The sequence below is a fragment of the Acomys minous genome (genome assembly GCF_964271855.1).
Source record: "Acomys minous genome assembly, chromosome: 2".
In the NCBI taxonomy this organism is placed as follows: Eukaryota; Metazoa; Chordata; class Mammalia; order Rodentia; family Muridae; genus Acomys; species Acomys minous.
Window position 1 is genome coordinate 110,858,612 of NC_140484.1, and position 14,702 is coordinate 110,873,313.

General features: G+C 42.5%; 1 protein-coding gene across 7 annotated transcripts in view; it reads right to left on the reverse strand.

Moving 5' to 3' along the window:
- Nucleotides 1-367: 367 nt before the first annotated feature.
- SV2B (synaptic vesicle glycoprotein 2B) overlaps nt 368-14,702 on the reverse strand; it is a 184,897-nt gene continuing 170,562 nt past the window's right edge. For all 7 annotated transcript variants that reach the window (XM_084801455.1, XM_084801450.1, XM_084801452.1 and 4 more), the window contains 3 exons: nt 12,467-12,667; nt 6,027-6,186; nt 368-3,220 (listed from right to left, as the gene is read on the reverse strand). In XM_084801455.1, coding sequence (XP_084657581.1) covers nt 3,037-3,220; nt 6,027-6,186; nt 12,467-12,667 — 545 coding nt within the window. In that variant the 3' untranslated portion in view covers nt 368-3,036. The remainder of the gene's footprint in view (nt 3,221-6,026; nt 6,187-12,466; nt 12,668-14,702) is intronic.

Genomic DNA, 14,702 nt, shown 5'->3' on the forward strand with positions numbered 1-14,702 from the left:
ACGGAGGGTTAGTCCATAGAAAGAGAGAGCATCATCCTAGGCCTTGTTACAGAGTCCAAGCACCGTGGGTGGCTGGTTTGCATCACGCAGAGGCCCCATATGAAAAAATAAGAAACTTAGAAGGATTCAACCACCTCAGGCATGCACAAGACACGAGTGCTATAAAATGAGCTCTAATTTCGATCCTTAGAGAATCACTTATAGTTATTTTTATTAGTTGTTGTTGTTGTTGGGGATGGGTTATTTTGTTTTTTGCCTTTGTTTTTGTCTTTTGTCATGAGCCAATAGCCAAGGACCACAGAGAATGGGGTTAATTATTACATAATCTCAAGCTCGTGTGCTACAAATTTCAGAAACAGGACACCTCTTTCACTAATTAGTTTTAATAAAACAAAAGATCAAAAATCAGCATCAGGAGATAACACAACGCAGTTGAGACTGTTGGAAGTAACCACTCCCAAATGGGCCATCATAAAATACATCATGAACTGTGAGCCGTCTTGTTCAATGAGAGTAAGGTTCTTTTCTTTAGCCCTCTATAGATGCCATTGGGAGTCTCTAGGGGCAAAACAAGAAAGGAAAAGAAATGGATGGCTAAGAATGTTGTACATTATGCCCCAGTGACCTGCCACGGAGACTATTTTTAAAGACCCATTTATCTCACCAGGAGTGACAGCAGTTATGAAGTGTCCAGGTATCCTGGCCGGATAATCCTTCATGAGGGAGGCCGCAGACCATGGCTGCATCCTTCACACAGCCCATGTGATGGATGGGATAGGAATTGCCCTTGGTTCGTTTGAGGATCCATAAATGTAATTTAGAAGACAAAGATGAGAAACCAAGTACAGTTAACCTACAAATGACTGCAGCCACCCCTACACTCAAATATTAATTAGTTCTTACGTTTACATGATCCATCTGGCTGTTTCCAGATGGGTTCTAACTGTCCTGTACATTTCTTGCGTGCTGCTCACTGGGGTGTATTATCCCATTGAAGAATACTGAAGAATACAGATTTACACAGTTCTCTCATGATCTTAGCCAATGCACTACATATCACAAGACAATGGGAAAAGACATTACAGCTATATTACAGGAAGCTTCTCGTTATCAACAGAGCATTGTTAGCTAATACCTATAAAACACTGAAAGAAGCATTAATACATTCTGTGTATTTATATGTATTTATATTTTGGGGATTCAGGGTATCACATCAGAGCTTCCTTCCCTGTACAGAAAGTAATGGTGGTGTAAGTAAAGTGGTAGGGACCAGAGAAACAGAGCAAGCACGTGAGCCAGACTTAAAGAAGGGAAGATCTCAAGAAATTCACTCTTTCCCCCTGTTGACTAATACTCTGGAGGATTACAGGAAGATGGCTTGAACTTTCTTGGGTTCTAAGCATTCCCACAAAACTGAGAAAACACTTGATGTAGCCATTAGTCTGGTTTAGATTTAGGGAGGTTTCTAATAAGCAACATTTAGCATTTTACAGCTCTTGCGTGTGCTGCAAATGAAGTGAGCAAGCTAGTTCATACAGACAGATGCTCCCCTGGCCCAGGCAAGCACAACTCCAGTGGCGGAAACCCCTAGCTCCCTGTCTCAACCATTGCTAGAGAGTCATGATGAACGAAAGTTGCTCCTCAGCATAGAGTCAAGATTTCAGGTGATGGTTGACACGTGCCAGAGCAGTTTGTCTTGACTTCCTCTCTCCTTCCACTTCCACACTCACATTCCAAACTGGACCTCAAGAAAATGTCCCTAGAGCTCGGAAGAAATAGATGTATTTCACAACTGTTATTTTCTAACTTGCGTGTTAATGGCCTGTTTCAAAAGCCCCAAGCCAGGGCACAGAACATAAATTTCTCATAGGTCCTGAACACCATAATAAATGTGTGTCATGTTTTCCTTTGAAATCAAGCAAGAATTCACACGTTGAACAACTGTGGTTATATTGCCCCATTCTTAATCAATTACCTGTGTGGTCTGATTCTCTAAAAATAGAGTGCCAGCAGCCATTTAAAAAAACAAACTCGTTCCTCTTCCTTCTGGATAAACAGCATCAAATCACCCAGAGATTTGAGCTTCACAAGCAATCAACATAGGTGAGAAAAGGAACGGCCCTGCCAAGTTGAAGAAAAGTTCCCAGGTGAAGGAAACTACATGTGGCTTGCTAAGCAATTCTGACAGCAAACAAGATGGCTGTACTGATAGTGTGCTTACACACCATCCAATTGCACCAAGTTTCCTGGGACGTCGAATGGTGTGTCCCCCCCAAATATGGCTAAAATGCTGGCAATGCTAGCAGTTACCGTTTGTGGAAATAAAAACCTCAAAACTGTTATATACAGACTTAGTTTACAGAATACCCACGCTCAAGTTTCTCTGATTAGAGAAACACCGTAATAAATCCCATTCTCAATGTATCACCTCGTCATCTTGCAAAGTTGAGAACGCTTGGGAAGAAAAGTCAAGTCTATACAGATTTTGCTTAAGTATTTGGTTTTCCTATATCAGTGTATTTTCGGTACTACTGTGCCAATATTCAAATGAAAAAATATGATAGGTGATACTCTCAAATGCAAATATATATTCTGTTCTCCAAGCCCAGTTTTCATGTGATGACCCCAACTGCCAACTGGGGCAATCTTCTAGGTCATGGGGCTCCCAGGAGCTACATAGAGGAGCCTCGGTGTTTCTTGTTCTCAACTTCAGTCTGAAATGCAAACAATTCCTTGCACCTCGATTAGAGAAACAGATATGTGTTTACTGGAGGGTTCTACCCCTGCCTTGGATGGAGAGACCTGAAGCTAAGCACACAGCTCTGGGATCCTAAGGGTGGCTCAGGGCACCCCTAGTCAATCACCTGAGTTACAAATGTATTGACAACTGAAGTGGGTCCTAAACTAGGGATCATAAAGTCCATTTTTCCTCCTTTGCTGTCCATGGTAACCAGTGGACAGCGAGAGGCAGGAGGCGTGGCTGGGCTGGAGTGTCCTGGAGAAGATCTGGCCATCTTTCTTTCCCCAGTGGGTTGTTCACATCAGGACCTGCTCTCGGGTCTCTGGCAGTCGAAGGGCAATCAGGCCACCCCCAACCAGAGAAGCAGCAGCCAGAAGGATGGGGACCACTTTGGTTATCCCAACGAAAGAAGCAAATATAGTGTTTCCCAGGATGGCACCAAACTTGCACAATCCATTGAGGATGCCGAAGGCTGTGGCCCTGCAAAAGAAGAGGATTGGAAAGGATTCTGAAATTCTGAGCCTAGGTACATGAGCGACACTAGGTTCTTACCTTGTTGTAAGAGGAAGAGGTGTGGGAGTGAATATTTTAACATTAATATAAAAACAATGTTTTTATTTTAGCCAACATTAGAAATAATATTATAAACATGTAGGGCTATCTAGACTAAGGACCACTATTAACATTTTGGAGTATTGCCTTAAGCTTCTTTCTTTATCTTTCCAAGCATATCTCTTATTAAAATGGTTACAAGTATACTTGCTTACAGAAAAATATCAAAAACGTGAAACTCCATGCAAAATAAAGTGTGAGTGCAACCCTTTGGGTGGGTGGGGGTTCTTTTTTCCTATCTTAATTTATTATAATTTACTCAGCTTATATCCTGATTGTTATTCCTTGCTCATATCTTCCCATTCCAGCCCTCCCTCCCTTTTCTGCCCTATTCCCCTACCCTAGACCTCTAACAGAAGTCGGAGGGGGGGGGGGTAAGGGAGAGGAGGGGGGACTTCCCCTCCCACCATATGACCACAGCCTATCAGGTCTCATCTGGATAGCCTGCTTCTCCTTCCTCTGTGTGCCACCCAGCCTCCCCACCAAGGGCAAGTGATCAAATCAGAGGTGCCAGAGTTCATGTCACAGCAGTCCCTGCTCTCTCCACAACCGTGGAGAATGAGCAGTCCATTGTCTTGTGGCAAAGACTGGCAGCTTGCCCTGCACAGAAGGTCCCCATGTGTAAGACTACGTTTCCCAGGGTCCCTTGCTGCTGGCTGTATGGGCGTGACTTAGTTTAGGCCTGTGGCACAAAAGTGCAGCAACTGAGAAATTTCCTGAAAGAGGTTATGAGTGGGCTTTTGCTCTGTCTTCTTCTTCTTCTTCTTCTTCTTCTTCTTCTTCTTCTTCTTCTTCTTCTTCTTCTTCTTCTTCTTCTTCTTCTTTTCCCCCCTCTTTTGTCTAACTGCCTGCAAAACGGATGATCTGTGGTGGCGTCCAGGCAAAGCAGAGTAACAACATAGAAGCCTAAGCCATCTGCTCAGGCTGCTAATAAAGAGGATATTCGATGCCTAATCTCCCATGCTTGTTTGGAGTATCTGTCATCCATGGCTGACCCACTCCTGCTTATTATTCCTAGATAACACTTAAGTGATAACCATCACAAAACACAGGGCCTTTCCTGACCCTGGCTGTATACAAGCAGCATTTCCTATAGATGTTGAACCTATAGATGTTGAACAACTCTTTCACAGAGGGGATCTAAGACTATTGCAAAACATGGATATTTTCATTACAGGAACAAAATTACAGTCATGAAGTAGCAATGAAAATAATTTTACAATTGGGGCCACTACAACATTAGTGACTGAATTACTATACTATTCTCAAGGTGGTCTCCTTGACTAAAGTAAAATGCCTTTTTGTATAAATCAAAGATTTAAGAATGTTGCCATATTTTTACAGTTAAATATTGCACTCTATTGCTATCTATCCCTGAACAATATGGCAGCTTTCTAGGCTCCAATTCCAACACTAACCCTTGGTGTCTACCTTATTTGTTTCTACTTTTCACGTGATTGCTTTTCTAAATAAAATTTAAAGTTACGTTTTCCTGCTTTTTAGGGAGGTAAAAGCCTCATTGAATTTTGAATGGATAATTTTGCAGTTGGGAAAATTTAAATAAAACTTGACATTTTATTAAGATCAAAGTATCTTATCCATGATGAAGTTTGTCTTAATTCCTATTTTGTCTTTTTTTAAATGTTGTTGTGTAGAAGTTTATAGTTTTATTCATGTATGGTCCAAGTTGTTTTCTAGATATTTTATCATTTCTGATATTATCAGGTTACTTCAATTGCATTTTTTAACTTTTTGAATACACTAAACATTTATGTTCTAAGGTGGTTTTTTCCTGATCACCTATTACTACTTTTTTTATTTTATTAATTTATTCATATTACATCTCAATGGTTATTCCCTCCCTTGTATCCTCCCATTCCTCCTTCCCTCCCATTTTACCTATTACTTCTAAGTGTCTCTTTATTTCACTCTCCTAAATGTCCTATTTGTAAAACAACACCCCACTCAACAATGACTACTGTCCTGTCCATTACTTTTTGTAAGACTTAGCATTCTTTGATTCAGGAAAGAGGCTTCAAAGATGATATAAAATCGTATCCTATAGCCATCCAAACCCAAAAGCTCTGTCGTTGAATTTGGAAATATCAGTAAAACACTCTTCAGAATTCCATTGGCCCATCCTCTACATCATGCCTACTCCTTATTAGCCATATCTTCTGTACATACAGCTCAAGATCCCCTTCATGAAGAGAAACACCTACTGGTTAATGGTCTTGACCCTCTGCTCTTAAACAAAGAGTAAACTCTGGTGTCCCTGGACCATTCTGCCTCCATCCACCTCCTCTTCCTTCTTGGAACAACACCCCATGTTGTTTCAAATTTTCACCTTTTGTCCTTAGTTCCCATTGGCCAGCCTGGCTTCCGCTGCCATGAGGATTGCATGATACGCAAGACTTTACTCAGTCTTCACACTTAACTCTCTGCTGAGACACTTTACTCCTGTTCTTTGTTTTTTTGTCACCTACTCAATCCTACCAAGCCCTACCCAGGCTTCTGCCACCTTCTTGGAGAGAAAGTCAGTTGCCCAGAAAGCCTTCGGAACATGCTCTCCAGGAAGAGCAAAACTACATGTAGTACACAGTCCAGTGGGCAGTAGGCTTCTGAGCAAAGAAACCCAAACAAGTCCTAGATGGAAACTCAGGGAAGGACTGACCTCTGGTTGGTGGGATACAGCTCCACCGTGATCACATCCAGAGCGTTCCAGGCTGCAATGCTGGTCCCACAGAACAGGCACTGCCAGCCGATCATTGCAGACTCGCTGTTGCCAAAAAACAGGAAGAAGCAGCAGACTGCAGAGATGAGCATGGAGCCACCTGTGGAGACAAGACAAAGTTCAGAAGAAATGTGAAGCCTTGTGTCCTGGAGTCTGCCCACTTCCTATTCTCTCAAGCTCAGCAGACATATCATGATATTGAGTGACTAGGTCTATCTTCCAATTGGAAAGAGCAAAAAATGGAAAGAATGAACTCGGAAGTTGTCTCCTGTGCCAATGAGTTCAAGGCTCTTCTGCACTTTCTATTCTAACAGATTTAGTGTATCTGGTGTTATGTTGAGGTCTTTGATCCACTCGGACTTGAGTTGTGTGCAGGGTGATAAATATGGATCTACTTGCATTTCTCTACATGTAGACATCCAGTTAAATCAGCACCATTTGTTGAAGATGCTGTCTTTTTTCCATTGCATGGTTTGTCAACAATCAGGTGTCCATAGGTGAGTGGGTTTATTTCTGGGTCTTTGATTCAATTCCAATGATCAAGCAGCCTATTTCTACACCAGTGCCATGCAGTTTTTATTACTATTGCTCTGTAGTATAGCTTGAAGTCAGGGATAGAGACACCTCCATAAGTTCTATTATTCTGTATGATCGTTTTAGCTATTCTGGGTTTTTGCTTTTCGACATGAAATTTAGAATTGTTCTTTCAAGGTGTGTAAAAAATTGTGTTGGGATTTTGATTGGAATTGCACTGAATCTGTAGATTGCTTTTGGTAAGATTTTCACTATGTTAATCCTACCAATCCACAAAAAAAAATTTTTTTGATCTAAAACTTACCCTGCCTACAAGACATGCAAGGATAAAGATAGAAAAAAGCACAGATTGAGGGAATGTCCAACCAATGCCTAGCCCAACCCAAGACCCATCCCATGGAAGAGAGCCAACCCCTGGCATTATTAACAATATTCTGCTATGCTTGCAGACAGAAGCCTACCAGAACTACCCTCTGTGAGACTCAACCAGGCAGCAGATCAAAACAGATGCTGAAACTTATAGCCAAACATTGGGATAAGCATAGGGAGTCTACTGGAAAAGTGTTGGGGGAGCAGATATGAAAAGACCTAGAGGTTACAAAAGCTTCACAAGAGAATCAATAGAACCAACTAACCAAGACCCAGAGGGGCCTATGGAGTTTGAAGCACCAAGCAAGGACCATGCATGCCTGGACCTAGATCCTCTACATAGATGGGCAGCTCAGGCTTCGTGTGGGTCCACTAGTAAGGGGAGCAGGGGCTGTCTCTGACATGGACTCTATTACCTGATTTTTTTATCACTTCCCCCTGATGGGACTGCCTTGCCACGCCACAGGGAAGAAGGACAAATTCAAATCCTTGTGTAACTTGATGAGCTGGGGTGAGTGGGTAGGGGGGCTCCCTTTTTCCAAGGAATAGATCCAAGGAAGAAAGGATCATGGGACTGGGAGTAGAGGAGGGGTGGGGCTATGACTGGGATGTAAAGTGAATAAATTTATTAATAAAAAGAATAAACTCATGCAAATGTTAAATACAAGTATATACAGTGAAAAAGTAAATATTGACATATACACATGAAAAGAGTGGGAATACATTAATATACAACTCAAAACTTAAGATATTAAAATTTAATTTTTTTAAAGAAATGTTAAAAAAAATAGAACCCAAGCTTATACAGCTTACATTCTAATATGAACACATCTGTAGCTGGGGTACAAGGGGAAAATTCCAGAAGGGCTATTTTTCTGCTTATTTACTTATGACCTGCTCTGGTTTGAATTGTAAATGCCTCCAAATACACACATGCCAAATGAGGGGTTGCCCACAAGGCAGCAACATTCAGAGGTGGATTAATTATTTATGGATTCATAGCTTAATACAGTCTGAATAAAGAGCTTTTTAATAAGTTCCCTTTATTCCATTGCTCGTGGGAGTGCAAACTTGTGCAACCACTTTGGAAATCAATCTGGTATTGTCTCAGGAAATTGGAAACAGCTCTACGTCAAGATGCAGCTATATCACTCCTGGGCATATACTCCAAAGATGCTCCACCACAGAAGAAGGACATTTGTTCAACTCTGTTCATAGCAGCTTTATGTGTAATAGCCAGAATCTGGAAGCAACCTAGATGTCCCTCAACCAAAGAATGGATAAAGAAACTGTGATACATTTTTCACAGTGGAAAACTATTAGGCTATTAAAAACAAGGACATCATGAAATTTGCTGGCAAATGGATGGAACTAGACATGATCATCCTGAGTGAGGTAACCCAGACCCAGAAAGACACTCATGGTACATATCACTTATAAGTGGATATTAGCAATAAAATATAGGAAAGCCATACTACAATCCACAGGCCTAAAGAAGCTAAGTAACAAGGAAGACCCTAGGAAGGATGCTTAATTCTCATTAGGAAGGGAAAATAGAATAGACACTTGAAGAACTTGAAAAGAGAGAACAGGACGAGAGCCTACCATAGAGGTCCTCAGAAAGACTCCACCCAGCAAGGAATGAAAGCAGATGCTGAGACTCATGGACAAACTTTGGGCAGAGCGTGGAGAGTCTTATGTAAGAGTTGGGGGTGTAAAAGAACCTAGAGGAAACAGAAGCTCCACAAGGAGACCAACAGAGCCAACAAATCTGGGTCCATGGGGCCTGCAGAGACTAATGCACTGAGGACCACACACGGAGAAGGCCTAGACCTCCTGCTCGGATACAGTCAATGTGCAGCTCAGTCTCCATGAGGATCCTCTAATTGGGGAGCAGGGGTCAGCTCTGACATGGACTCTGGTGCCCTCCCACTCACTGATCACTTTCCCCTAGCGGAGCAGCCTTGCCAGGCCACAAAGGAAGAGGATACAGGCAATCTAGATGAGACGTAATAGGCTCGGGTCAGATGGTAAGGCTTTCTTTCCCTTTCTGAGGACTAAGGGAGGGGGTGGGGGAAATAGGGAGGGAGGGAGGGTGGGACCGGGAGGAGGTGGAGGAGGGGCTACAATTGGGATATAAAGTGAATAAACTTAAAAAACTAAAAATAAAGGTAAGCTCCCTCTACTCCCAGGCCACCGTGAGGTGAGCAGCTCTGCTCTGTGGCATTCTCCCCGCCCAATGCTTGTCCTTAACACAAACTGAAACAATGGAGCCAAAAACCATAGACCAAATCTCTGAAGTCAGGAACCAAAATGAATACTTCTTCCTTCTAAGTGGAAAATGTGGGGTGTTCTGTCACAGCAACAGATGTAGGACTTGTACATTCCCATCTCCACTCCAGAGATCTCTCCGCCCTCATGGACCCCACTGCAACTCTCTGAGAAGCTGACCTACAGGAACCGTCATCACCATGATGGGAAGAGAGAGGGGTCGGACTGCTCAGTGACTCCCTTCTCATTGTAGAAGGGCCGTTTTGGGCAATGGCTAAGTCCCTCCAGGACCACAGCTCCTTCCGGGTTATTCTTCCACTGCTGTTTCAGGCTCCACTGGGCTCTGTGAATACTGGCTCCTGCCATCATGGAATGACAGCTGCCTCCCACTTTTGCCAGTATCTGAGAGTCTCATCTCCTTCATTTGTCTTTCCAACCCAGGCCACATGAATAAAGCTGTCCACCAGCAAAATCTCTTCTCTATGCCATCCAGGGTGAATTCTCTGACGAGGAGGAATCCCACTGAATGAATTGGTAACAAGAGACCCCTTTCTAAAAAGGGCTGTAGCAACCCCTTTCCAAACCCAGGAAGTCCACCAAGGGGAGCTTGGGAGGCCTCAGGTTAGTTCTGATTGAGACAGAGAAGACTGCCGGCCTGAAAGGGTCTGGAATCAGGTGGGGATGGGCCAAAACAAAGAAGGTAAACACTGTGGGCACCAATTAGTACATGGGTGAGCTCCCCATGTGCATCAGATCAGTAGGGAGCCAGCATCCTCCTTGCCAGGAATCCAAATTCTTTTGTGATGCTAACAAGAAACATCTTCCTGACAAGATCTCACCCTGGCATCACACCAGGACTCAGGGCTGTAAGAACTGTGGCAAGTGTAAGCCTGGCTAAGGCATTGGGAGATGATAACCATCCACCTGGATGTTGCCCCCGCTGGGAAGAGGCAGGGCTGCAAGCAGGCAGTCTAGGCTCTTTCTAACAGCCAAAACAGAAGCCTGGGGGAAGGAGGCTGGCATCTGCGGGGCCACAAGAGTCCTAAGAATAATTCCATCTAAACATATGCTCTCCTCAGGGAGACCAATGTGAGGTTTCACTAATAAATTCTGACGAATAAAACACCATTGTCAAATCAAGCAATGGTCAAGGAAAGCTTCCTTGACTCTGTGTTAATTGCTCCTACCATAGAGCCATGTGGTCCACTGCCCTTTCACTTCCGTAACCCTGATTCCTCTTCAAATTAAGAGCTCTGAGTTCAAGTTTAAGCCTTACAACTTTGTATCTGTGTGATTCTGAGTAGGTCATTTACCCTCCCTGCAGTGTCTCATCTTCCCATCTGTAAAATGTTAGTAACAATAGTGCCTACCCCACGGGGTTATGGTGAGGGTTCAAATGCATTAATGTTTATGAAATGCTGGGAACACAGCCTGGCAGACAATAAGCATCCCAGTGTTAGTTAAATGAAATCTCTAGTTTATGTCTGCCTTTCTCAATCTATCATCTGCTCTTTAAACATGAAGATGTTGATGGTCTCAATTACTGTTATATTCCCATTGCTTCCTCCACAGTCTGGAACAGAGTAAGAACTATATAAATAAATGCTTATTAAATGAATAAATGAGTAACGGCCTCATTAAGGATCCTTCTATTCTCTTAACAAAAAAAAAAATGACTTCTACCAGACAAGAGCCCTGAGGAGTGATCAGGACAAAGCTGCAGCAGACAAGCTGCTCTGGGGTCAGAGCAGAAATACTGCTTCAAAGCAGTTCATGACATGGGGGATAGGAAGTTCTGCTGAGCATGTAGTGCTTTTTATGAACTGAGAATGTCGTAGCTGGTCTATGGCTCCAGGCCTTCCTTTCCTTAAAGACAAGGGGTGCCATCACAGCCTGAGTAGTGACTCTCTGACTCTCTCCCTCCCCCCCCCTCTCTCTCTCTCTCTTTCTCTGTGTGTGTGTGTGTGTGTGTGTGTGTGTGTGTGTGTGTGTGTGTGTGTTCTGTGTCTGTGTTCCTCAAAAGACTTCTGTGCTGACAAGGACACTTCCTCTAACAGAAACAGCTGAGTCTGCAGTACCCATGAAAAGAATTTCCATCTTTTCAATGAGATGAAAAAGCCAAAAATCACAGACACATCTTGTGTTCACCATTCTGAATATTCATCTCCTATGTATAATAATAATAATAATAATAACAACAACAACAACAACAATATCCAGTACAATCCAAACACCAAGAGATGTTTCTTCTCATGAAGACTTGATTTATTTTCTCTTCTCCAGAAAAATGACAGTGTGATTGATTCTGTTTCTCTCTGTGTTCTGACACTGGAAAGTCTAGTATTTATTTTCCCTATGAATAACATCCTGAGGGCAGATCCTTAATGGCAGCTTTATTAATGTGCCTCCTAGTATCCTAGCGCTGGTCTCGGCTCACACTTAACACACACTCTCCCTGGCCCTCAGTATACTCATCTCACTTCCTTTTGGCCCCTCGCAGTGTTGAGTTTCAGTATCCAACAGTGCATGCCCTGGTGGAAGGAAGCAAGGCAGATGTGAATACAGCTGCCACTCCAAGAGCCTACAGCATACTGTGTATAATAAGATGCCTGAGTTATCTTATGTTTAACCCTCACAAAATCCTCCCAGCTAGTATTCCTTGTATTATTAGGAAACCAAAACCCAGAGAAAGGCGTATGCTCAAAAATCAAACGGCTGTGTGCAATGATTTCAACATGAGTCTGTCAAACAAAACCTAAACTATTTTTATGCAATTTAACATAGTTTTTATTCTTTATTCACCTATTCTTTTATAGAATTTGATCATATCTGTCCATTATGGCTCTTATCCCCTCTCACTTCCACTATAAAACAACAGAAAGTTGCTATTAAATAAAAAATATATAATTTATCTTAAATCATCAAACTATCATTAAAGAACATTGAATACATTTCTGTACTATTGTTATGAAGCAAGTGTGGTAGATCTATTTTGTCATCGCTATGTATGCTGATAGAAAAGCCTGGAAGTGATGAAGAACCCTCCCCAGCACCCTCAAAGCCTTTCTATGAAACCCTAGGACTGTGAACATGCCTGCTTGGTTTTACAGCAGCAGATCCAGCCTTCCCCAGGCAACATTTCTTTAAGAGAAAGAAGCAAGCCCTTGTGGCCAGGGGACCCAAATGTTCCTTCATGAGCAACTTACCAATCATCTTGAGTCTTCCGATTCTGTCCATGAGCAAGGCAGAAATTATGTTCCCAGGCAAGACAGACAGGCTGCCCAGGAAGCTGACGAGGTAAATCAGAAAATCATTGTCCTCCTCAAAGTCCATGTGGCAGCCCTCCTTCTGCTCCAGGAAGGTGGAGTTGATAAACCGACAGTTGATGAACTTGTGTTTGTAGAGGTCTGGAGAAAGAAAGACACCTCAGTTCATGTGAGCTGATGGGAGCTGGGGAAAGAAAGGCAGACACATAGATGCCTTCTTTATTGAAAAGCTGTGACCTTGAAGTCACAGGGATGTTTGGCCAAAAATATACTAACCTACTCAAGTTCCTGCAATAAAGACAAATGGAATTAGTGCCAATTTTAGAGACTTTTTTTACATATCTATGTTTGCGTGGCATGCACATGTGAGTATGTATGTTCACAGGTGTCTGGGCATATTTGGGGATGGGCATATGCACATCCATATTGAAACCTGAAGTTGTTGGATATCTATCTCAGTCACTCTCTACTTTATGTATTAAGGTAGAACCCTTCACTGAAACTGAAGCTCACTTACTCTAGCTAGTCTAGCTAGCCAGCTTGCCCTGGGGATCCCCTGGAGGGGGAGACCTGGTGGCACTCAGAGGAAGGACAGCAGGTTACCGAGAAGAGACCTGATACCCTATGAGCATATACAGGGGGAGGTAATCCCCCTCAGGAACAGTCATAGGGGAGGGGAATAAGGGGAAAATGGGAGGGAGGGAAGAATGGGAGGATACAAGGGATGGGATAACCATTGAGATGTAACAAGAATAAATTAATAAAAAAAATTAAAAAAAAGAATTGGAGTTCAGGACTACCAAAATAGATCAGTAAAGTACTATCTGCAAAAGGATTTAGACCCTAGAACCCACATAGAAACTGAGCATGATGGCACACATTTGCAATTCCACTGCTGAAAAGTGGAAATAAATGGATTGCTGAAGCTTGTTGGCCAGCCAATCTAGCTTAATTGATGAGTTTCAGGTCCTAGTGAGCGATCATGCCTCAAAACACAAGGTGGAGAACAACTGGGAACAACACCCAAGGTTAACTTCTGGCACACACACACACACACACACACACACACACACACACACACACACACACACTAGGAATTAGGGCCAGCCTGAACTGTCTAGTGCAGAGCCCAGACAGTCACATATTCAAAACCCTAAACTTTCTCAAAAGTGAAAAGCATTTGCTGTGAAATAATTCATATGTCTTCCAACACTATCAAAGACCAACTTCTAGTAGATAGAATGCTAAATAGAGAAATCTGGGTTGGGATGGCTGACCCTATCATGAACACTCATCTGCCTATACAACCAAATGTGTACAGGAGCTAGGGAGGTAGCTCAGACAGTAAAGTGTCTGACATTCAAGCATAAGGTTCTGAGTTCAGATCTCTAGCCCCCATATAAAAAAGTCAAATACAGTAGTGTGTTCCTATAATCCTAGATTTGGGGAATTGAACACAGGAGGATTTCCAGGGCTTGCCAACCAGGCAATCTAGCTGGATAAGTGAGCTGCAGGGTCATTGAGAGACCCTGATACAAATAGTAAGGTGAAATGACTGAAAAAGATATTCACTATCAACCTCTGGCTTCCATGTTTGCACATATACACACAATTGGAGGCATATATCTTTGCTTCTCCCAGTTATGACATTTCCCAACTATAAATGTTAAGGAGGAAAAAGGCCTGTGTTGAGTATACAAATGAAGGGGGGCATTCTTTGAACTTTGAACTTGAAAGGATAAAAGGGTATGACACTTTTTAATGAGAAATGGAAATTCTGGAATTCATTGTTTTTTTTTAGGCAAAGCTGGGAAGAAATTCAGGAAGGTAACAATATCAAATTATTAGAGACGGGGTAATTTTAGAGACCATATATTAAACCTTCTGAGGCTGGAATCATGAGGAGAAAAGATGTTCTGTGAACTATCTGTTGACATTGAGGGCAAGGAGAAATCATAAATATGGACATGAAGCACATGGTTCAGTGCAAAGAGCTTTTTGAGCCAAGTAATTGAGAAATGGATTTAAACTCCATCTCCTTGCTAGCTGTGGCCTTTATCAATGGCTTAAGCCTGTGTCCTCAGCTCTAAGGTAGGAATACTCAGAATACATTTCTCCACTGAAACCCTGGTAGGGGAGGGTGCTAGTAATAACCAATGAGATTCCTGTGTCCCAG